Here is a 23,490-nt window from a genome sequence, read left to right on the forward strand (position 1 = left end):
GGGATGAGGAGTCTCCAGTTACACAGGATGGACTGACTCTTACCTGCTGCTCCATCTCTGCAGCCTCCCTTTTTCCTTCTGATGAGGGGAAGGTGTGTGTGACTTAGAATGAGCATGTATACAAAACTTTTGGGAAACCCCAGTAGACACAACTACATAACATTTCACCACCCCTCCCCCATCCTCGAGTAAAAAAGATAATAGGTTTCATAGACCAAAAATAAATATATCCTATAAAAACGTTCCGTGGGAATCAGATCAGATTTGTATTAGATTCATTAATAATCTTGATCTGGTGGGGCAAAGCTTTTAAAGAACTGAAGGAAACTGTCTAATTAATTGAACAGAAAATTCTGTACTCAGCTCAAGTATCAACCGTGAGGGCAAAGTGCGGACACTCTTCATGTAAGAACTTAAAAATATTTCATTCCACACCCTCTTTCTCATCTTTGTCAAAAGTCTCTCTCTCCCCCTCCCTCCCCCCTCTCCTTCTGTTTGTCTCCCTCCCTCCTTTTCTTGCTCTCTCTGAGGAACTTGCCTGACACCATTTTGAACACAGGAGCCATTATGCTCCACTGTTAAAAACAAGTTTCTATTTACTGTAAGAGCCAGTTACTCTGTTTCCTGGAACCTGACCTTCCCCAACCCATGACCTTGAGTGATTTTTAAGAATACCCTTACCCTCCCTGATCACCTGGTGACCACATTTTCTTTGAAGAGCTTTTTAGTTCCTTATTGTCCCGTTGTCTTTCCTCTGTGATGTTACTTCTTGGAAGGAGCTCAAGAAGTAGATTTGGGGTGGCTCTCTTTAACCTGACATAGGAAGCGATTGCTTGCCAGTTCTTGGGTGCACCCCAATTAAAAAAAAAATCAAGTTTGTTTCGAATTTGGCTTTAAAGTGTGGTTGATGTGGGAAGTCCTTTTGTATGCGTGCTGCTTTATTGGTTGATGGATAAAGCTGTTTTGGCCAATGGCTTAGCTGAGTAAAGCCAGGGGAAAATCCAAACAGAGATATAGAGAGAAAGTAGGTGGAGTCAAGGAGATACCATGTAGCTACTGAAGGAAACAGATGCCAGAATCTTACCAGTAAGCCACAGTCTCTTAGCAATATACAGATTAATAGAAATGGGTTAATTTAAGGTTTAAGAGCTAGCCAGGAATATGCCTGAGTTGTTGGCCAAACTACGTTCTAATAAATATAGTTTCTATGTGATTATTTGTGTTTGAGTGGCCAGGAAACAAAAGTACAGTCTCTGTCTACATATGGGAGTGGTCTTATTATTACCTTTGGGGTTAACATTTCTGGAGGCCTCAGTGAGATTCAGACACTCACCCAAATTCTAAATCCAGGCCTTTGGTCTGGAACTCTGGGTGCCTGGGGGGCTGCCTTAGGAGGCACATATCTTGAGATGTTCCAAGGCTCCAAGACTGCATTCAGTTCATGGACTATTGGGGTAAACTTTTGTGTTTAGAAAAGCAGCAAGGCCACAGAGGCATCCACAGAGGCCTCCTGGTGAGTTATAGTCTGGTTCTATTTTGTGAGATTCCTATTTGGAACATGGAAGGGGTTCAAATGGACCCCAATATTCTCCTTTCCAGGGCAAAGAGCAAGATGTTGCACTGCCCACCTGAGGGTCTTGGTCTGGCTTTGTGTCTTGTTTGTGTTGTTTTGTGTATCTTGTCTTTGGCTTCATTTTTACTGTCCTCTTCCTGCCATGTGTACTTTCTGTGTTAATCAGTTTAGTTTGCACTTGGGGTGACTGAACTGATGGACAGTGTGGGTAAGAAGACTCCCATGCCTAACAACCCTCTAACCTATGTTCTAAAGACTTTAATAAATCTACCCCACTATAGTTAAGGAAGATGAGTACTGTGGGATGCTTCTGGATACTGTGAATATGTATTGTTCCCATTGGTTAATAATAAAAGCTGATTGAACAATAACCAGGCAGGATAGGGTTATGTCAAACAATCAAACTAAGGACTTGGATGCAGAGGGGCGGAGTTGAGAGAGACATGAACAGCCCACCCAAGAAACAACATGCTAGCATACTGGTAAAAGCCACGGCCATGTAGCAATGCATAGATTAATAGAAACGGGTTCATTTAAATGTAAGAGATAGTAATAAGCCTGAAAAATATGCAAAACAGTTTGTAATTAATATGTTTCTGTGTGATTATCTGGGACCGTGTGGTCAGGAAACAAAAGCTCTGCCTCCATTTATTCTGTCACCAAATGTTACCTCTGTACATTCTGACACTGAATGGCCCACATTCAGGACTGACTGGCCCTCCCAGGGTACTTTTCATTCTCAGATAGCCTGAGCAGAGGTTAATATCACCCTTGGTAAGTCCAGATCCACCCAGATCAGATTGAATACATCTTGCCTTGGACTTATTCCTTGTTCTTCATACTTATTCCATTCAGCCCGGAACACCCCCTTGTTGCCCATCCGAAAGCCTGGAACTGGAGATCATAGACCAGCACAGGACATGCAGGAAGTGAACTAGAGGGTAGAATCCGTTCACCAACTACGTTCCAGATCCCTACACTTTGCTCAGTGTGTGGCCACCAGAGCACAAAGTTCACACTGTACTGGGCTTAAAGATTCATTCTTCTCTATCCCCCTGAAGAACTGGAACGGGCTGACCCCTGAGCCAGGGCATTCTGGAAAACTAAGCTGGGCCAGACTGCCTCATGCATCCAAAAACTCCCACCATATGCAATGAAGCAGTCATTAAGAATTTAAGTCTCTTCCGAAGTAAATACCCTGAGGTAACCTTGCTTCAGTATGTAGGTGATTTATTTTTGGATGAGGAGGACTGTTTGAGAGCCACCAGAAGCCTTTGGGAAACTCTATCCCAGTTAGGCTAATAGGGTTTCTGAAATGAAAGTCAAATGTGCTCACCCAGGTGTCTGACTTGGGATGTGAGCAGAGAGAAGGGGAGAGACTGTTGTCCCAGGCCCACATAGCTGCCAAACTGCAAATCCCAACTCCAGCCGCCAGGAAACAAGTTAGGGAATGTCTGGGAGCTGTTGGATGTTGCCGTCTTTGGATGCCTGGGTTTCCTGGAATTGTCAAACCCTTTTACTCTGCTGTAGCTTAGGTAACATCCCTTTGGAAGGGACTGAGGACATGAACAGGTCTTTTAAGGACTTAAAAGAGGCCCTGGTGTAGGCCCGGCACTAACTCTCCCTGATCTCTCCATGACCTTTCACCTTTATATCCATGAAAGAAAGGACATTGCCAAGGGAGTCCTGACTCAGGCCCTGGGTCCCTGGAAAAGGCCTATAGCTTTCATCTCAAAGAGATAGGATCCTGTTGCCTCTGAATGGCCCCCTTGTTTAAGAACCAGTGCAGCCACTGCAATTCTTGTAAAAGAAGCTGACAAGCCCGTGTTGGGACAGAACTAACTGTAACAGGTCCACATGATGTGGGCGCCCTGTTGGGAGATGCCATCAAAGTGGATGTCGGATGCCCAGTACCAAGCCCTTCCTTTAGATAAGGACAGACTGACTTTTGATAAATCCCTGCTGCTGGGTGATGATCCTGAGGAGCCCAGCCATGGCTGCCCAGAGATGCTGGACATTGTTTAACCTGACAGACATTCCTCTCACTACCCGAGATGCAGGTCTCTATACTGATGGCAGCAGCTTCACTCAAGAAGGGACCAGGTATGGGGGGGGGGGGTCACAGGCCAGAATGAGGTCATCTGGGCACAAGCCTTGCTCAGAGGCACTCCACCCAGAGAGCAGAAATAATTGTTCTGACACAGGCTTTAAGGTGGGCTGAAGGAAACAGGGTGAACATTTACACAAGCAGCAGCCCTGGGGCTCTGCTCTTCCCGAGCCCCTACTCTGCCTCAGTGAAGATGCTCTTCAGTGAAGGGGCTCAGAGGGCTCACAACAGACGGTGGGTCTTGTCTGATGGGAGAATCTCACACCAAAGGGACGGCGCCAGTACTGACTAACTGCCTTGCATCCTGCCATGCCCTTGTCACCTAGGAAGCTCTCAGAAATCATCTCCCCTCATGTCTGGCTACCTGGACACTGGGAACTTCAGAGCATTTCAGACCACTGCCTGACTTGTGCCCAGGTGAAGGCAAAGAAGAACACACTTCCCCCAGGCCAACAGGGTCAAGGTACAGCACCTGGTGAATTTGGGGAAGTGGACTTCCCTGAAGTCAAGCCAGGACTGTATGGCTACAAATATCTTTTGGTCTCTGTCAGTACTGTCACAGGCTGCACAGAGGCCTTTACATCCTGAATGTAAACGGCCCAATTGGTAGCTAAGAAATTAATAATGGAAATTATTCCCAGATATGGCCTCCCATATCTCTAGGATCCGACAATGTCTTGGCCATCAAGGCCAAGTTACCCTAATTGCTCTCTAAGGCTCCTAACATAAATTGTTGGAAACGGTGTATGTATCATCCTCGAAGCTCAGGAAAGTAGAGACGATGAATATAACTTTAAAGGAGATTTTAACTAAATAGCCTCTTGAAACTAGCGGTAACTGGTCGACCTTTTGCCTTATGACCTTCTCAGAGTCCAATGTACCCCCTATGGAGAAAAGTTCACCCCATATGAATTAGTTTATGGATGACCATTTCCCATGATTCCTTGAGTACACGCCAGACTGTTACCAGATTGCCTCACTCCAACCTCTGAGTCCTTAAAAGGACTGCAATTAACTTTGGATAAAGATTATCCCTCAGGTCCAGGTTGCTCAACCTGTTGGGTACCATCCACCTGATCACCTGTTCCAGCCTGGAGATGCTGTATTATTCGTCTGTCACTTCAAAACTGTAATGAGCACCCAGGACCAGCCTGAGGGCAGAACATCGAACGTCAGCCTCCCGAGAGGAGAATCCTCCAAATGTCCTGCATCCTGAGATAAGCTACTATCACCAGACCACACAGACTATGCAGTCAAGCAAGCTTCGTGACCAAGCACCCAGTGCGTTTGGACTTCCAGCCGGAAGAAACCTAGCACTCCCTTTCAGCCCTTTACAGAACAGATCAGGTCATATAGTGTGTGTGTGTGTGTGTGTGTGTGTGTGTGTGTGTGTGTGTGTGTGTTAGCAGGATTATTTAAGTAGGGCACTTGGTAACATGTGTTTAGAGTGTGAGTTGTTAAAAGTTATTGAAACGTTAGTATTAATATTAGAGCATGAAATGTTAAGGGAAATTGATATTTTAATGCATATGTTTAATGTTTGGTATTAGAATTAGGAAACGTTAATCAATAAGTTGCATTAAGGTTAAGAAGTGCTTTGATAAGCTGAATTGAGGTTATGAATTGGTTTTATGTATTAGGTTTAGTAGGATTAATAATTGTGATATTGAATTGCCTGTGTGTTGCCCATCATCAATCCCCTGTGCCTATTAAGACTGTAAACCCTATTGATGCATTGGATATTGAAGTTGCTAGTAAAGAATCATCATAAAAACAATTCTCTTGCTTGGTCTGGTCACTCATCGCTCTCTGGGGAGAAGGGCACAGAGTCCTCATGGCATTACTCATAAAGAACCTGGAGCTGGGGAAGCCACAGTGATTGAAGTGGCTAAACCCAACAGCTCACTTCAAAACTGACCAGCTTGAACCTAGACGGAAAGAACCTTACATTGTAATTCTCCGGACTCCGAATTGCTATTAAAGTTGCTGGTATTTCTGCCTGGGTTCATCGCTCACATCTCAAAAGGGTACTTGAGGAACCCACAGAAGAGAAGCCTGACCCCCAGAGGTGGAAAGTGATTAAAAGGGACCCTTAAAAATCAAACTTTCCACAGTTTGGCTGTCTGACATAACTGTGCTCTTCCTGTTGAAATTTGCATCATGATTGTCCTAGGAGCAACAGTTTTATTGTTTTGTTTTCAACCTACACAATCAGAACCTAAGTGCACCTTGGCAGGGGAAATAAGAGGTACCTCCATCACAGGTATGTCCCTGATATTGTCTTGTCGTGCCAAAGACTGTCTTTATCCACCAGGGCCCATAGTTTGGACAAAAGAAGATACCTGCTTGTAGATGCCTGTCTAACTCATAAACTACACGAACCAGTCCAGATAGGAGGTTTGGGAAGGAAACCTCCAGAAGAAAGTATGCAATAAAGTAGTAGAAGCTGTAGCCAAAAAATAGAAGTAAGGGGGGTGGGGTTCATTTAACTCAAAAAAGACAAAAAAAAAATTGCCTTTTCAAAGTGGTTTTTTAAATTTTTTTGGTCATCAACCAACTCTGAGGCAAACAGCACAACATGCTCAAGGCCATGCAACAACTAGAAAAGAGGCTGCGTTGACCTGGCCTGGCCAAGGCTGTTGACGCCTTTTACCTGTGTGAAGGAAAGATGACTCTAACCCGTGACTTGGTGTGGCACCAAATAGCACTCAGCCTGACTTGGTACTCTGATAAAAAAAAACCAAAAAAACAAAAAAACAAAAAACAAACCTTAATTCATGGCTAAAGGTCTAAATGTAAGCGACAGCCAGGTGTCTGCAGGCAAGGGTCTGAAGCCTCAAAGTTGGCCGTTCTCTGATAACCTGGTCCTTAATCTGAGAAGTTCCCTGTAGAAGAGGCCGCAGGCTGGCCCCACCCTTACACAGGGAAAAGGAGAAAACCAGACTTCAGGGAATGCTGGCTGTTTTCACTTGCTTCTTAAACTGTCTCTTTCCCCAGTTCTACAGTCCAGCTTTTTACTCTGTGGGTCGCAACCTCCCGTGGGGTCATGTAAATGAATGCTGGGGGTTGCAAACTATTTGGTAACAGAGGAAGGTTTCTGAACATGTTAGGAGTGAAAATTCATTCCAAATCAAATATTTAACGAATCTGAGGTGCTCGGGCGATACATCTCACTTTGCTGCCTCATGTGACTTTGGGTCTGAACCTGTATGTGTACTTTGCATTGCCACACCACACCAATGAACCCGCCTGAAACACCTCCACTGTTCATTACAAATTGTAGTGTTTTATTGTATATACAAGCTTCTTGATCTTGTAGAAACACCATGGTTTAATTATGTAAAACAAAAAGACTTATTATCTCCCCAACAGGTAAACATTGAATTCGTGTCTCTTCGGATTGTATGTTAGATGTTTGATTTTCAAAAGCACTGCTTCAGCTGCTGACTTGGGTTTCATAGAAAAGTTGTCGAGTGAGGGAAGGAGAGATGGTTCAGCAGGTAAGAGAGCATCTTGCTCTTGTGGGGGACCCAGTTCAGTTCAAGCGCCTACACCAGTGATTCTCAACCTGTGGGTTGCAGCCCCCTGGGGGTGGAGAGGGGAGGGGAGATGGCTCAGCAGGTAAGAGAGCATCTTGCTCTTGTGGGGAACCCAGTTCAGTTCAAGCGCCTACACCAGTGGTTTTCAACCTGTGGGCTGCAGCCCCCTGGGGGTGGAGTCACTGTTTGTTACAAGGAGGAGGGGGTCTTTGTTTGTCCCAGCTGCCTGGCTAGCTTACACCCGAAATAATCACACAGAAACTGTATCCATTAAATTACTGCTTGGCTCATTATATCTAGCCTCTTATTGGCTAACTCTCACATCTTGATTTAACCCATTTCTATTCATCTGTATCACCATGTGGCAGTGGCCTACGGGGAAAGAGTCAGCACGTCTGTCTCTGACGGCTCCATGCTGTCTGTCCCTGACTCTGCTTCCTTCCTCCCAGAATTCAGTTCTGTCTTCTCTGCCTACCTAAGTTCTGCCCTATCAGGCCAAGCAGTTTCTTTATTGATTAACTAATGAAAGCAACACATAAACAGAAGAACCTCCTACACCAACTGTTTCACTGGGGTCACCTAAGATCCCTGGGAAACACAGATGTTTACATACAACTTATAACAGTAGCAAAAGTTATGAAGTAGCAACAAAAATAATTTTATGGTTGGGGTTCAGCACAATATGAATAACTGTATTAAAGGGTCACAGTTATAGGAAGAACCAACATAGTGGCTCATAGCCACCAATAACTCCAGTTCCAAGAGATCCAATGACCTTTTCTGCTTCCTCTGGGCATACATGTGGTGCACATACATACATGCAGGAAAAATATTCATACATATAAATGAAAATAAATAAAACTTTAAAGTCTAGCTGAATAGGTGGGGTCCAGGTAAAAGCGGGATCCCTTGTCCCAAAATACGAGGTAGAGAATGATGAAGGAAAATCACTGGCCTTGAACTCTGACCTTCACAGCACGCACACATGTGTATGCACGCGAACGCACACCAATGGTTTTTACATTTCTTGGGTAAAACAGGACTTGAGTGATACAGGTCTAAGAAACACTGCTGCCTGGGGCCATTTTATTGGCAGGTGAAACGCAAAGACACGAGTCAGGCGCTCATACCCAGCTGTTACCTGAGCCTGTGGTCCACCTCTGCCTGGTTGGAGGGGACCAGACCCCACAGCTCCTCTGTCATGGATTCACTGACCCACTGCAGAGCCGTGCTCACTGCCAAGTGCCGTTCTGTCTCCTCGGCATCGGCCACCTCTGGCGGGGCGTTCTCTGGGACTTCAAAGTGCGCAGGTATCACCACGGAACAGATGTACTGGCAATGACACAAATGGGTTCCACACTTTCTCCGCCTCTCCCAGGAGACAGGAAACTGAGTTCATCTAGCATTTAACATTAATGGTATTTTATCACCTACTTCAAGGAAGAAAACAACACATAATTTTTCTCTATATTTGCATCCTGTTGAAATATTGAGAAATTTGACTTCATGAACCATTTCAAATTATTCTCTTGTTAAAATACTGGTCTAAAAGTCCCACACTGAACTTTCCCTAACACTACTTCTCAAAAAAAAAAAAAAAAAAACTAGCTACAATTTACCCTTATTCTTCTCCTCTCACAGGCTGTGGCAATTCTATTTATAAAAGGTAGGTAACCACATGAATTAAACAGTTAAATTGTTTTTATTTTTAAATTTACTTTTATTTTCTTGAGATAGAATCTATGAAGGGACTCTAGCCAGCCTTGTCCTTCTCCCCCATTTCCTCTGCCTTCTAAAATTCCTTAGATGATACTCCTAAAGCTACCCACCAAGGTTTATGCCCTTATTTGGCCACTTCCTCCTCCTGAGGCTGACTACCAAGGTCCAGCTACTAAAGTACCAAAGTCCAGCAATTAGAAGCTACCTTTGGCTCACCTAATTAACACGCCCAATTAAAATAAAACACCTCATCCTCCTAACATGGGGTTTCCCATTTTGCCTTTATTAAACCGCCATTTGCCAATGGGCTATGCCTGCCCTCTCCCTGTCCAGAGGCACTCCTTTGTCTTCCTGGGACAAACACCCCTTCCCCTTCTCCCTCTGTCTCCCGTCTTTGTCTCTTATTCCCTGCCCTTTGTCCTTCTAGGACAAATAAGTCTCCTAAGAATCCCGAGCCACTACTGGTCCTTAAGTCTCAAGTGCCCAGGCTGGTTCTGAACTCACTAAGTATAAGAGAAGATCGCCTTCAACTGCTTACTGGTCCTCCTGGGCTCTACCTGCTGAGTGCTGGAATTAAAGCAGTGTACCACGACATCCAGCCACTAAAATTATTTACATTGTTTTCTTTGCTTAAATCATTATTCTACATATTCTCGAACACATAAACCCAAATGTAGACATATAGAATGCATTGCATTGAAATGTCAGGATATTAAAGGTATTTTCCTTTCCTTTCCTTTCTCTCCTTGGGATTGAATTCAGGTTAGCATGTCATGACTTTTATCAAAGCCACACTGAAACATAAAACACACTGCATTGCTGATTCCATGATTCAAGCATATATGGAATTCGTGAATAAGAAGCATATGTATGAACATGTATCTGCTTCACAAATACTGAATCCCAAAACATTACGTTTTTGAAGTTTAGATACTCTTGCTACTAAGTATAGAGCCGAGCAGGATACATTAAAGAGCATCGTTGAGCTGCCTCATACCTTGGGGAGATTTTGGATGGTGCAGGAGATTTCCACCTGGAGAGTAGGAAGTCCCAGTCCATCCAGTATGATTTTTCCGGCTACTTTGCATATGGAGGGAGGCTTTGCAAGTTTCGAAAAGTAGTTTGCCTTCAAGACACACATAAAATCAAAAATCAGAAAACCGCATCGGATTTATCTTACAAAGGCCAGGCACACTGACTCTCTATCCTACAAAACTTTCCAGACCTGGATGAGTTCTACACCTCTGCTAGAACAGCCCATGCTGGAGCGGAGTCTCCAGCCCAGGGGGAGCTGTGTTGTATTCTCATTGATCTCTCATCAAGAATGCAGAGACCCGTCTTCATCAACAGACCTAGTACCCCTCTTTAGCAGGGATACTAACCCTAACCCTAACCCTAGTGAGTTCAAAGTCAATTAACTCCCTGATACTTCTTTCCAAGTTATGGAAGTTATTGATCTTTACAACACCATGATGTGTTCAGATTTAAGAAATCTGAAGGGAGCTGATTTTATCCCACCCCACCCCACCCCACCTCTCATTCCCAAACAGGCATCTGGCTTCTGAAGAGTGAAGTTAAAGACAACAACAGTCTTGCCTGTCATGGGCTGATGTATAGTGCTCACTAAAAGGCCTCTGGGGAGTCATAGTAATTCCAGTTTCTCTTAAGTGGCAGAGCACAAGTCATTTGGAAGGGATCCAAGATCGATGCATGGATGGCTTAGCCCTCTAAGGGCGGTGCCAATCCTGGGCAGGGTGACCTGAGTGGTATAAAAAAGCGGGCTGAGCAAGCCATGGGTAGCAAACCAGTAAACCATGTCCCCCATGGCCGCTTCTTTGATTCCTGCTCAGACAACGTTGCTGACGACAGACTATGAAGTGGAAATGTAAGCCAGGGGAACCCTTTCTTCCCTAAGTTGCTTTTGGTCGGAATGTTGTAAAAAGGCAATAGAAAGCGAACTAGGGCCATCCCTAACCAAGGTATGGGAGATTCCAGAGAGCTGGACAAACCAGTGCCAAGCTGCTAAGCACACTAGGGAGACCATCCCACGTGGAAACAAAAGTGCGAGTGTCTAGCTTTGCACACTGAGTGCCTATGAGACAGGGTTTGGTGTCCTTTTAAATTGAGACCAGACAATGTTAACAGCTCCTTTAGCAAGAGGCCTTAGGGACTGAAGTCCTTATCATGCCTTCACCCACTTCACAAATGTTCCTGTGTACCACTGTCACTTAAATACCCGAGGCATAAGTTCTTTAGTTAGAAAGAGGAATTGGGTGCTTTTGGTCTTATTTTAACCATGCAGAGAGTTTCTAGAGACTGAGATAGCAAAGTGGTACCCTAGCTCGATATCCCCAAGACAGTGTCTGAGGCACAGGGCTCCCCTCTTAGCAATAGCTCATCAGCCAACTGGAAGGATCACAGCTGGAGGATGCGCCCTGGGAGAGCTCAAGGACGCTAAATCCAGAGCCCTGTGGAGAGGGCCTCCAGCGAAATCTACAGTTTTGGTATTCACTGGCCCGTAAAGTTGGGTACCTAGCCAAAGAAGGGTGCATGAGGTGTGCAAACCCTGGTGCCTAGGCTTGGCATCTGAGAAATCTGGAGGCAGTGGAAGCCAGTGGAATGAGGCTCCGGGGTGGGCTGCGGCCAAGTCACAGCTCAGTCCCGATCCTTGACAGAAGCAGCAGAGGCGAGTTTGGCGTTCAGGTCTGTGTTTTAGAAAACCAAAGGCGGGCGGGCTCCCTGCATCGTAAAGAAGCCCGCAGGCTCGGGACAGCCTCCCAGGCTACAGGACCGCCCAGTGTCCCCCTCGACTCTCGCTTCTGCGCCTCAACTTTCGGTCCCCCGGGGCAACGTATCCCGGCTTCCCTCTCCGCATCCTCCCCGCTCGGGTCACTGACCACCTGGCCCCAGCAGCGCGCAGGCGCGACTCCACGGCGCAAGCGCAGCGCGCTGCCGCAGCGTGGGCCGGGCCGGAGGGGAGGGGGAAGGAGGGGAGCTGGCCGCAGGTCCCTACCAGGTGCCCGTAGACGTCCGCGGGCTGGAGGTAGAAGGTGGAGTTGAGCAGCTCTTCCAGCCTGCGGGGGACGTCGTTCTCCTGGTAGTACGCCATCGCCTGCTGCTTCAGCTTCTGCAGGTCCCTGGTGATCCCACAGCTGCGGCCGCTGCCTTCTTCCCCCATGGTAGGACACTCAGGGCTCCAGCGGGGGTTTCGCTAAGGGGGCCCGCCAGCGTCTTTTGGTCGCTAGGCAACGCAACGAGATTCCCGACCCCTAGATCTCGCGAGGCTCTGCCCTTAGTGCAAGGAACCCTTTGCTTTCCATCGTTACCCCGTGCGCGCTTCTTTGCGCTTCGTTCTCAGTGTTCTTCCAGCCTCATTTGTTAGTGTTTCTCCCAGATCGGGAAAGCATTTAACGATTGTTTGAGTTCGTTTTGCAGAATCTGGGGAGCGGTACCTGCTACTTTTATCTGTTCCAGTTGAGGGAGAAGGGATGCAAGAGCCCAGGGTGCCCTTCCTGAGCCGTGGAGGTCCCGGGAAAGCATCCATTCCAACCCGTCAGCGTGCTTACCGCACGCCTCGTGATCCTCTCAGAAACAGCTTTGCACACCCTTCCCGGGGAGATTATTGAGGGTGAATTCTCTGCGAGGAAAACTATGTAGGCAGTAAGGATAGTTAGTGATGCTTTGGAGAGACCCAGGGTGCTGGCGGAGGTGACGCCGAAGCAGCACTTGGGAAGGTCATTGGGTCCATGGCCTCTGCAGAGGGCTCCCTGTATCCCGTGCCAGTCAGGAACCATGCGCAACGATAGAATTTACAGTGTTCTGGATACTTTGATGGCTCAGGAGTGGGCCGAGACAGAAGGGGACAGGGTGTTCTCATTTTACCGTTGCCTGTTTTATGTTCCCAACAGAAAGCAGGTTGCTTAAAAGTTCTGTGCCTCCGTTGCTCTTCTAGAAAACATAATCCTACCTGTCCCGTCTGCTGGCAATCACTTAAAATAACCCCGAGAGTGAAGAAGCATTTGGGAACAGTTGTTTTCCATAGTTGTACTGTTGGGTGTAGGTGAATAAAATATGGGAGTCTGTATTGTTACATAACCCGGACCGACACCTCCACCTCCCTTCTTCTGGACTCGCCAAGCGATCTCTCTCTCTCTCTCTCTCTCTCTCTCTCTCTCTCTCTCTCTCTCTCTCTCTCTCTCTCAGAATGATTTCCTTTCTGTGGTGTGATGGATCGTCACACTCTTGACTTACCCTCCTGGCTGACTCCAAGTCCTTTGATGGTGGAAGCGGAGGCTGAATCACCTTCCCGTCCACTGCAGAGCTAGCTGCTGACGGCTGGGTTTTTAGAAGATCCTTATATAAAACGAGTCCCCAGTGTTGCCACTGCTTCCATCCCTCTGCCCTTCCTCCTAGCCGCCCACCTCCAGTTGTAGACACTGCCTTCACCCATTATGGTATGTGTGGGTCCTGTATTCTAAGGAAAACAATGCTCTACATTCACGCCCCCAAGAGCCTGTTCTTTTTTCTGAACTCCTTGCCCACTTGAATCCTGGACCTCAAATCTCATCCCTTCGGGCTGACCCATTTGACTTTCTTTCTTCTTTTCATTGTTCCTCAGCTCAGCTTAGTTCTTTGGGCTTACCACCTGGATGCAGCTACTGAACTAACTTTATCTCCAGACCCCGTTTAATTTCTTTTTCTTTTCTTTTTTTCTTTTTAATGGGAGACTTTATGTATCCTAGGATGGCCTCAAACTGGCTATGTAGTGGAGGATGGGCCTTGAACTTCTGGTCAGTTCCTGAGTTCTGGAATTACAAGCGTGAACCACTATGCCTGGTTAATGTGGTGCCGGGAATGGAACCCCAGCCTTCTCACATGCCAGGGAAGCAGTCTACCAGTTGAATTATACCCACAGCCCTCATTTAATATTTTAGTGAAAAACTGGAATTGTTTGGGCTGGGACCACTATGTAACGGGTTCTTTCCTCTCTTACCCACTGGTCTCTGTGTTTCATGAGGACAGGGATTGCGTGTCTTATTCAATTCTGCATCCACAGCATCAACTCTAATTGATTAGATGTTCAGCAAATAGTTATTGGATAAGTGAATGGGTTTTGCACATAAAAGTCACAATAAATACTTAACTAGCAAATGTTTTGGAGTTGGGTGAATAATAATTACTCTGTTTCATAAATAAGAAACAGGGATAGATACTTAGCCTGTAGAGAAATTGTTAGAGAATTATACCATTCTGCATTTCTAAAAATATAGGCTAGGCAAGACAGAAGTGGTTGACTGGCCACACTAGCAAGTGTGATGTATGTTCGGGTCTACAGAAAGCAATGAATCTAGGTAGAGAAGGATGTAGAAAGGTTAAACAGTAAGGTTGCCCTCGGGAAAAGATGGGTGAGAAATAATGTGGAGAAAGGATGAGCAGGCTGGGTGAGAGGGTAGAGGTTGGGGAACTGAAGAAGACTTGAGGGAGTGTAGAGTTCTCTTGAGAGGAGCGTGGAGCTGTCAAGAGTGGGCACACACAGGGCAGTGTGGTCAAGAGTGGGGTACACACAGGGCAGTGTGGTCAAGAGTGGGCACACACAGGGCAGTGTGGTCAAGAGTGGGCACACACAGAACAGTGCTGGCACTCGCCTTTAATCTCAGCACTTGGGAGACAGAGGCAGGCAGAACTCTCGGTGTGAGACCAGCCTGGTCTACAGAGTTGCTTCCTGGACAGCCAGGGCTACACAGAGAAACTCAGAAAACAAAACAAAAACAAGAGTAGGACATATGTATGACCTGGAGTTACTGCATCGTGTGCACTGTGCTATATGCCTGTTGGCCTAGAGTCTGGGAATCCTAGAGAAAAAGGGGGTGGGGGGCCTGAAGACATAGCTAGAAGATATCTTCATACCATAACAACCTGAAGGTGGAGAGTTGACAGGAGGGAAATGGGCCAGAATCTTCTTGAAATAGGAGCTGAGTGCTACAGAAGGATTGAGGACACAGGAGGAGGAGGAGGGCGGCGGCTGTAAGAGGAAACAAATTGAGCATAGAGCAACAGTCCCAAAGGCAAGGGGAGACTTGGTGGTGTGCCAGGTGTGTGTGCCTCTGCACCCATGCACACAGAGGACAGCCTGTGCACACACAGGATGGTCCATGCTCACACAGGACAGTCAGTGAGCACACAGGATGACCCGTGCACACACAGGATGGTCCATGCTCACACAGGACAGTCAGTGAGCACACAGGATGACCCATGCACACACAGGATGGTCCCTGAACACATAGGATGGCACATGTACTCCGAGGACAGCCCATGCTCATTCAGGACAGTCCGTGCACACACAGGACAGCCTGAAAGGATGGTGGTCATGCTGCCCTCAGGCGCTGGCTCACTGGAAGCTTTTCTTTTTATATTTTTTCTTTAAATGAATTACCTTTATGACTGAAATGACAGTATGCTGGAGGGAAGGGTATGCAAGTCAAAGCTTAGAGGCAGGTTGACTACTTGGAAAAGGTTATTATTGACTTAGTTGCTTCCTTACAGACTCCATCTTCTCTAAAAGAAAACTGTGTTATGTCAAAGAAGCACAGGTACCCCTCTGTCTACTTCCTCCAGTCAGTCGACAAAGATTCCTTGACTATTTGTCACACGCCAGGTACTCTTCCAGAGCACTGAGGCTCTGATGACATTGCAGCTGCCAGCGGTACACTGAAATCAGAGACCGAAAACTCACCTGGAAACCTGTGCACTAGACTTACTAACAGCCTGTCAGTGTGGCTAGGTTCCAGTCAAAAGACTGTTCGTTAATATTCCAATTTTATTTCCCATTGGTAGACATTTGGGAATATTGGGAGTTTGACTACAAAGTACACTCTGCACCCATGATATATGCAAATTGTACTTCAACTTCACATCTCTGTTTTAATACCTTGGTGATTCTTTTCCTGTTTCTACTGAGACTCGGTGTCTAAGGACTCTTCTATAGCATCAGAGCACGAAAGGAGTTGGTGTGAGGTTAGTCCTAAAAATATCGAGCTGGAGAACCGGAGGTGGGAGAGAAGAGAAGGCAAGGTACAGAACAGCAGGAAAGGCTCAGGGATTATGAGAGTCCCTGACACAGATGCAGGGAGAGAAGGTGGGGCTGAGCCGCCTTCTAGAAAGGACTTGGTACTCGAGAGAATGTACATACAGTATCCCATGGATGTCACCAAGAGCTGCATGGAGAGTGTGAGGCAAGGGCGGTTTTGAAATGAGAGCTTCTACACTGCAATTTTGAGATGTGCATCTCAGTGCACAGAGGTCTAGACAGGTAGTGTTTTCTAACCCTTTTGAGTGTGGAGACCCCGTCCCACAGCTTTTCTGGTTTTGGTTTGTCGAGATGGGGTTTGTCTGTGGGGCCCTGGCTGTTTTAGAATTCACTATGTAGACCAGGCTAGCCTCAAATTCACAGAGCTCTGCCTGGCTCTGCCTCCTGAGTGCTGGGATTAAAGGCGTGCACCACCACTGCCCAGTTGTAAACCGCCTTTTAATAATAATAGCAACAGGGCTGGAGAGATGGCTCAGCGGTTAAGAGCATTGCCTGCTCTTCCAAAGGTCCTGAGTTCAATTCCCAGCAACCACATGGTGGCTCGCAACCATCTGCAATGAGGTTTGGTGCCCTCTTCTGGCCTTCAGGCATACAGACAGAACATTGTATACATAATAAATAAATATTTAAAATAATAATAATAATAGCAACAACAATGGAGCACCCGCACCCCACAGGTAACAGTGGCTGTAAGGCACAGCAGTGCTTGCTTAGCATGTTATAACTCACTTAGATGCACGAACAAAAGAGACTGTCTGTACAAGCTAAGCCTGTACACTCTTGGGCGTGCGCTTGGTGTAGGTTTAAAACTGGGAGCCCCTTCTTGCATTGAGTTCCTGGGCCTCCTAGAGACCTTGATTGAGAACCAGCGAGGCTGTTTCCCTCCTAGACCCCTCTACTTGGTAGTTGTGATTCAAGAGAAATTATCAGAGATACATCTGCCTGTCTCAACCGGCTAGTTGGAGACCCTGCATAGAGTAATGGAAACATTCTTCATTTTGCATTTCACAAGGGAATCTCTCATCCATTCAGTCATCTCATAAATGGATGAGGACGAAGATGAATGTATGTGTTCATTTTTTCCTCTATCCTATCTAACACCTTTATTTAGATTGGAGCCTCTTGCCACGCCTTTACTGTTCAAGAGCAATTGTTTAGGTGTTTCTTGGGGGCTGCTATCAAGTGCTTGTTAATTCTTCTTCCTGCATTTGACATTTGTGTTGAAGTCATTTTCTCAGGGAACTAATGATCGTGATTGCAGGTGCCTTTAATCACAGACTCCTAGAGACAGGGTGGATGGAAGCAGGAGGAGGAACATTCACCTTCCTCCCCAAGTTGCCAAAGCCGAGAGGTAGGGTTACCAAACTAATGGCGATTATAAACACCGAAAATTGAATGCTAAGTAAAGTGGGAATGATTGACTACTAAATAAAAGCTTTTTACATATTTTTATTATTATTTACGAAAGCCCCCTGGCAGTAGCCATTATCACTATAGTAGTAACAACAAAACTTCCAGCAGCAACTGCCTTTGACTGTGACTTTTCATAGGTCTTAAACCTTCCAGACATCAGCCCTCTTGAGTTTACAAACCAATGTCAAGAGGTGATTGGCCAGAGTGCACACAGGTCTTGTTGACTCCTGTACCCGTTCATTTCCCGTCATGCACCATTCCCATTGTCGTAGGTTCTGTTCTCTCTTGCTCACTCTTGCTGGTCTTTGGTACCGGTCCCCCTTCCATAGCACAGCCAGTTGAATGGCTCACATTGAAGTCTTTAGAGACTCAGGGTAGATCATGTGACTCTTGGTGACTAGTTCCTGTTGTGACCGTCCCTCCTGAGCCCCCTGAGATTCTACTTACCTAAGCACCATTAGAATTTAAACACTCCAAAGAGGCGTGTTGGGAAATGCTAATTATGCCTTTACCCAGAACCAAATTTAAACCTGCCCCAGGCTCAAATCATACTCGTGCAGAAGTAGTTTTAAAATATTACATTACAGCCGGGGTTAAGACCCACCGCTCTGAATCAGGTAGAAAAGAGAATGACTGTGAATTTCCCCCAAGAACGAAACAGGTACAGTCAAGAAAGTCCAGAAGTGTTGAGTCTTGGGATCGAAACTCATAATTTCAACTCTGTGACCTTGTACACTTCACATAACTTCTGAGTCTGTTTCCTTGTTGAATAGTATTTTTTTTTTTAAAATTTCATAGTATTGCTGTGAGGTTAATAAAAATCCACGTACTACTGTCTTAAGCCTCACAGAAATCGGGGACGGAAAAGCACAGCAAATCTTTCTTTAGCTCTGTACAGAGATCTAGATTGAGTGGAAGGAGAGACCCTTTCCTTTTAAAACAATATTAGTGGCCTTTGAAAGTGATTAGACTCCCTGGAAATCGTCACTTTTATCACAACCTTTAGCACTTAGGGAGCGAAGCAGAAGGCTCACACAGAAGCTAAAGTGTGACCGCTCAGAGCTGGTGCCCTGGCAGAGCCCTTTCTGATTCAGCCTTCCTGTCATTCGTTCAAAGGCCTCTGACACCGAGGACCCAGGGATACTACGCTGGAGACGCTACGCTGGCAGTTTAATTGGTATTTTTCAGGAAATAAACATGCAGTTTCCGTACAGCCAGAAGTGAGGCAATTATCGAGTGAGTTCAGAACATAAAGAGAAGAGGGAAAGATCGGGCCAAAGAGATTCTCTAAGCAACCTACTTTTGCCATTTTAAAATAGATGTAAATGCAACTCGAAGGTATTTTGCGGCATAAGTACAGTCTAATAAAGCCGAGGAATGCTGAGAAATGCCCTACAAAACTAGATTTTTCTCATCTGCACTACCCTTGATACGAGTAATAAAATAAGACTTTTATTTGAATGAAGAAAATGTTACCCTGTATGTTTTCCACACAGGGAGCAGCAAAGAAGAAAGAGAAAGGTTCCCAGTCAAGAGGACCTGTCCAGTGGGTGTCTGTTTTCTTGTTTACCGTTTGTCATTATGCCTGCTGGTGCCTGAGGCAGCCAGGAAAGGGGGTCCCCTGGAGCTGGAGTTAGAGGTGGTTGTGAGCCACCCAGTGAGAGCACTAGGAACTGAACTGGGGTCTGAGGCCAGAATAGGAGGTGCTTCTAATCACCCAGCTCTCTCCCCGCTCCCAAGTGTGTTATCAAGTTGTGGCAAAACCTGAAAAGTACTTTCTCTAACACTGTCAAAAGGAGTTGAGGTTTGGATCTCACTTTCCCATCTTCCCGGTCCCTGGAGTTGTTTGCCTTATCAGTTTTGTTGTTGCACTTGAGAGAGAGTTAATAAGTTGTTTGACTTTTGTGATTAAACTTAAGAACCTGGCTGAAGGGGATTTCCAGCTTCTCTGAAGTTGGCCTTTAAGCTGCTTAAGAGGGGTAATCTGTTTCTTATTAGCCAAATCAAAAGACTGTCTCTGCTTTTCCACTTTTGATTGCCAGGAGCCTGGCCTGGAGTCTGGTAGCGATGTTAAAGCTTGAGAGACCGAGGACGTTCAGTGTCAGAAGTTTGGGGCTTAAGTTTTTGCATTTACAGCTGACTGTGCGGTGGTCCTGGGTTTGCTATCCTTGTCATTGCTTTATCTTTCTGGCTGGACTTGCCTCGGTATTGTTCTGTTTGATACATTAAGAATTCTACTCTTTTCAGTTTTCAAAACAAAATAAAACAGTGGTCACAAATTCAGAGCAGGAATCACTCTTCAAGAATTGTGATCTGGGGAACTGAATTCTAGGACTTTGGGTGAATGTAATCATTTGAGGCAAACTTCTCAGTCGTGATCTAATCATGTTTTTCAAATATGCCAGTCATGGGTGAACGATTTCGGGAGCACTGTGCACTTTTCAGAGTTGAGGTAATACACTAGTTTAAATTTCCGCTCCAAATTTAACATAATACATTGAATTCCATGCTAGCAGAGAATGTGGGGCTAACATTGTAGGAGTCGTGATAAGCATTATTTACTCAGAAAAAAACAGGGCTTCCATTAGTCCTCCAAAAAGCATTCCTTGAGGCTGAAAGACTGAAATGTCTCCACGCACACAGCCGAGCACTTCATCTGCCTCGTAAAATGCGGGGAGAACCTGAGAAGGAAGAACATAAAATGAGCTCCCAGGACAGGGAATTTTGGGGAAACCCTGTCAGCTAACCTCAGCTCTCTGGTCCTACTAAAGAAGTTTTCTATCTCTGCTATTTTGAGAGCACAGTGCCTGTTTGAGGGATCAAGGACCGTGTGTGTGTGTGTGTGTGTGTGTGTGTGTGTGTTTCTGTGTGTGTCTCTGTGTGTGTGTGTTTGTGTCTCTGTGTATGTGTCTGTGTCTCTGTGTGCATGCATATGTGTCTGTGTGTGTGTCTGTCTGTGCCTGTGTGTGTGATTGTCTGTCTGTGCCTGTGTCTCTGTATGTGTGCATGCATGTATGTGTGTGAGAGGGAGAGCATGTGAGCGTCTGCTTGTGTGTGTGTCAAACTGCTCCATGCCACCACTTGCTATGATGTAGCTGACTGTGGGTCTGACCTGAATGCTCCTTGCTTATTCATAAATATTTTCACTTCTTTGTCACTAAGTTGACAAGAACAAGGCGGCTTTTGAGAATACAAAAACAAAGAACTAATTTTGGGGGTAAAAACAAAAGGTTCTAACTATCACTTTTTATTTTAAAGACTGGTATTTAGAAGTTTTAGGATGTCTGTAATCATTTATTGTTTGTTGAAAATACAGCTATTTTGAATTCACAACTGAGACCTTTTCCAGAAAAATTATATATTCAGTAAAAAATTCTGTACCTCTCTCTTTATTTTTTTGGGTTGTTTTGGTGGGTTTTTTTGTTTTGTTTTTTGCGCGTGCGCATGTGTGTGTGTATGTGTGTGTGTGTGTAGCCCTGGCTGTCCTATAACTTGCTCTGTACACCAGACTGGCCTCGAACTCACAGAGATTCACCTGCCTCTGCCTTCTAAGTGCTGGGATTAAAGGTATGCACCACCACTGGCCAGCTAAAATATTTGTACATTTCTAATAAACCCAAGAGTAGTGGAAATTATTTCCTTGTTGATGGAGATAATTATAAATCTGCAGAAGCAGGAAATTCAACGAAAATGAGTAATGTAAAATTAAAACGCTCTTAAATTCCTCTCCAAATATCTGCTAGATGAAAGCAAAAATAACCGTGTGTATGTGTGTGTATGTGTGTGCTTGTGTGTACACGCGTGCATGTCTGTTTTCATGTTCCCCTTCCCTTATGAATGCTGTCTGGGTTTGACTCAGACTCATTGGGGTTGTCCTGGAACTTTTCACACCCTGGTTGTGCCACACACACGTGACCCTCTGGGTTGGTCTGTCCTTTGTTTGATGTATGATGGACACACCGTACTCTCTAACCATGGACAAGGATTTTACCCCCTTGCCACCCTGTGTCACCTGTAGCTTGTGGTAGGCATTTGTAAGTCATCCCAGGGATTCAGACGTGCTGGTGTTGATAACCACAAGTATGCATCGGTTTCAATCGGATATTTTAAAACAATCTGTAACTCTGGAGAATATCATTGTTGAGGGAGGCCGCCTGTTCATTACCCAGCTGCCCAGATTCCAGAAATAATCACACAGAAACTATATTATTTAAATCACTGATTGGCCCATTAGCAGATTCCAGAAATAGTCACACAGAAACTATATTATTTAAATTACTTGAGCTTGACCCGTTAGCTCTAGTTTTTTATTGGCTAATGTGTACATCTTAATTTAACCCATCTCTATTAATCTGTGTATTGCCCCATGGCTGCTGCTTACCGGGTAAAGTTTCAGCATCTGTCTCCACTGGGGCTACATGGCTTCTCCCTGACTCCACCTTTTTCCTCCCAGCATTCAGTTTAGTTTTCCCCATCTACCTCTATTCCCTGTGTGGGGGCTCAAGACAGTTTCTTTATTAACCAATGGTATTCACAGCATACAGAGGGAAATCCCACATATCATTGGAGTAAGGAGGCTGGGATTTGTATCAAACTGAAAAGAAAAGGACAAAACAAACTTCTGGGGTTAGTCAGGCTTTCTGACTTCCAGAAGGGGAACCGCAGAAAAGACTTCTGTTGGAATGACTGAAGTCGGCTCCCATGGCTGCAGTCACATCTGACTTCACCATCCACACTGTGGTTGAAATGTTCACTGAGCACTCTCTCTTGCCTTCCACCAAGGCCTTTCTTCCCTTAGCCTGTGATTCTGCACTGGCCTGGGTGCTGTGAAGGCCAAGCAGCATCGCTGTCTAACTGGAAGACACATGACCTCAGATGCGGAACCCACATCGCAACAGGTGCCGTACCCATTGGCCTGAGGTTGCCTTTGAATGAGTAGAAGGAATCTGACCGCATTCTTTTGGTAATTCCTAGTAGCTGAGATACATGTCAGTAACAAATACAAACGTGTGGGTTTATAAGTAAATTAAAAGTCTCAGGCTGAGCTGTCTGTGGCTTTCACTGCAAGTCTGGGTTTAAACCCTAGGAATAACTACTCAAATTAGCTACAGGTGAGCCTGGGCTGTGGCTCTCATCACTGTGTGCTTTTACCTTATTAGTCAAGCATGTGTGTCAGAACAAGGCGATGTTTTAAAATGCATTTATTAGCTCTAGGCACATGCCTCACAGCTTCACAAAGTTTGCTGACTGTGAAGTTCGGATGCACTTAGCCAAAGGTTAATTTCTACCTCGTGAGTCAGGTCGTTTAAAACACACCAGAAAGATCCCCATTGGGAGTAAGCAGTAAAGCAGCTTGGTGTGGACTCTGGGATTCCTGTCAAACCTCAGGCATCTTGTGCAGAGCTGAGAGGACACGGAAGAGATGTCAGCAGGCTCCTGGCAGATTTGACATTTAGTTCCTTTGGCTTGTTTTGTCCTGTATCACCCCCCCAACACACACACATACACACTCACATACACACACATACACAGACACACACTCAGATCCACACACATATACATACAGTCACATACAGACATACACACACACATACACACATACATACTCATACAGACACACACACTCACATACATACACACCCACAGACACACACACACTCACATACACAAACTCACATACACACACACATACACACAGAGACACACACTCACATACATACACGCCCACAGACACACTCACATACATACACACATACTCACTCATACACAGACACACACACACACATACACACACACAGCATATACTCTAAAGTTCATACAGAGGACACAGGCTGTCTGTTCCCGCCCCCTACAGGCAAGCTTCCGGTGTGATCACAGCCAGGAGCCTGCATTCTATTCTATTCTTTGATTATGCGGATTGGGTTTCTGCCCCCAAGTGTTCATGTTCCCCTGCTCCTGACCTCAAGGGCTAGCTTCAACCTACTTTCCCCGTCCAGACCACTGATGGACAGGCAGAGCTGCAGGAAGTAACTGTGTGACTATATGTCACTCA

At 45.6% G+C, this 23,490-nt stretch overlaps 2 protein-coding genes across 4 annotated transcripts in view; one reads left to right on the forward strand and one right to left on the reverse strand.

Moving 5' to 3' along the window:
- Positions 1-13,325, reverse strand: part of Eno4 (enolase 4) — a 32,005-nt gene extending 18,680 nt beyond the window's left edge. For all 3 annotated transcript variants that reach the window (XM_057776991.1, XM_057776988.1, XM_057776989.1), the window contains exons 1-4: positions 13,190-13,325; positions 11,952-12,985; positions 9,936-10,064; positions 8,361-8,551 (exon numbers count right to left, since the gene is read on the reverse strand). In XM_057776991.1, coding sequence (XP_057632974.1) covers positions 8,361-8,551; positions 9,936-10,064; positions 11,952-12,116 — 485 coding nt within the window. In that variant the 5' untranslated portion in view covers positions 12,117-12,985; positions 13,190-13,325. The remainder of the gene's footprint in view (positions 1-8,360; positions 8,552-9,935; positions 10,065-11,951; positions 12,986-13,189) is intronic.
- Positions 11,982-23,490, forward strand: part of Hspa12a (heat shock protein family A (Hsp70) member 12A) — a 144,607-nt gene continuing 133,098 nt past the window's right edge. The window contains exon 1 of the mRNA XM_057776992.1: positions 11,982-12,117. Coding sequence (XP_057632975.1) covers positions 12,115-12,117 — 3 coding nt within the window. The 5' untranslated portion in view covers positions 11,982-12,114. The remainder of the gene's footprint in view (positions 12,118-23,490) is intronic.

The sequence above is a fragment of the Chionomys nivalis genome, chromosome 8, assembly GCF_950005125.1.
Source record: "Chionomys nivalis chromosome 8, mChiNiv1.1, whole genome shotgun sequence".
NCBI classification, from domain to species: Eukaryota; Metazoa; Chordata; class Mammalia; order Rodentia; family Cricetidae; genus Chionomys; species Chionomys nivalis.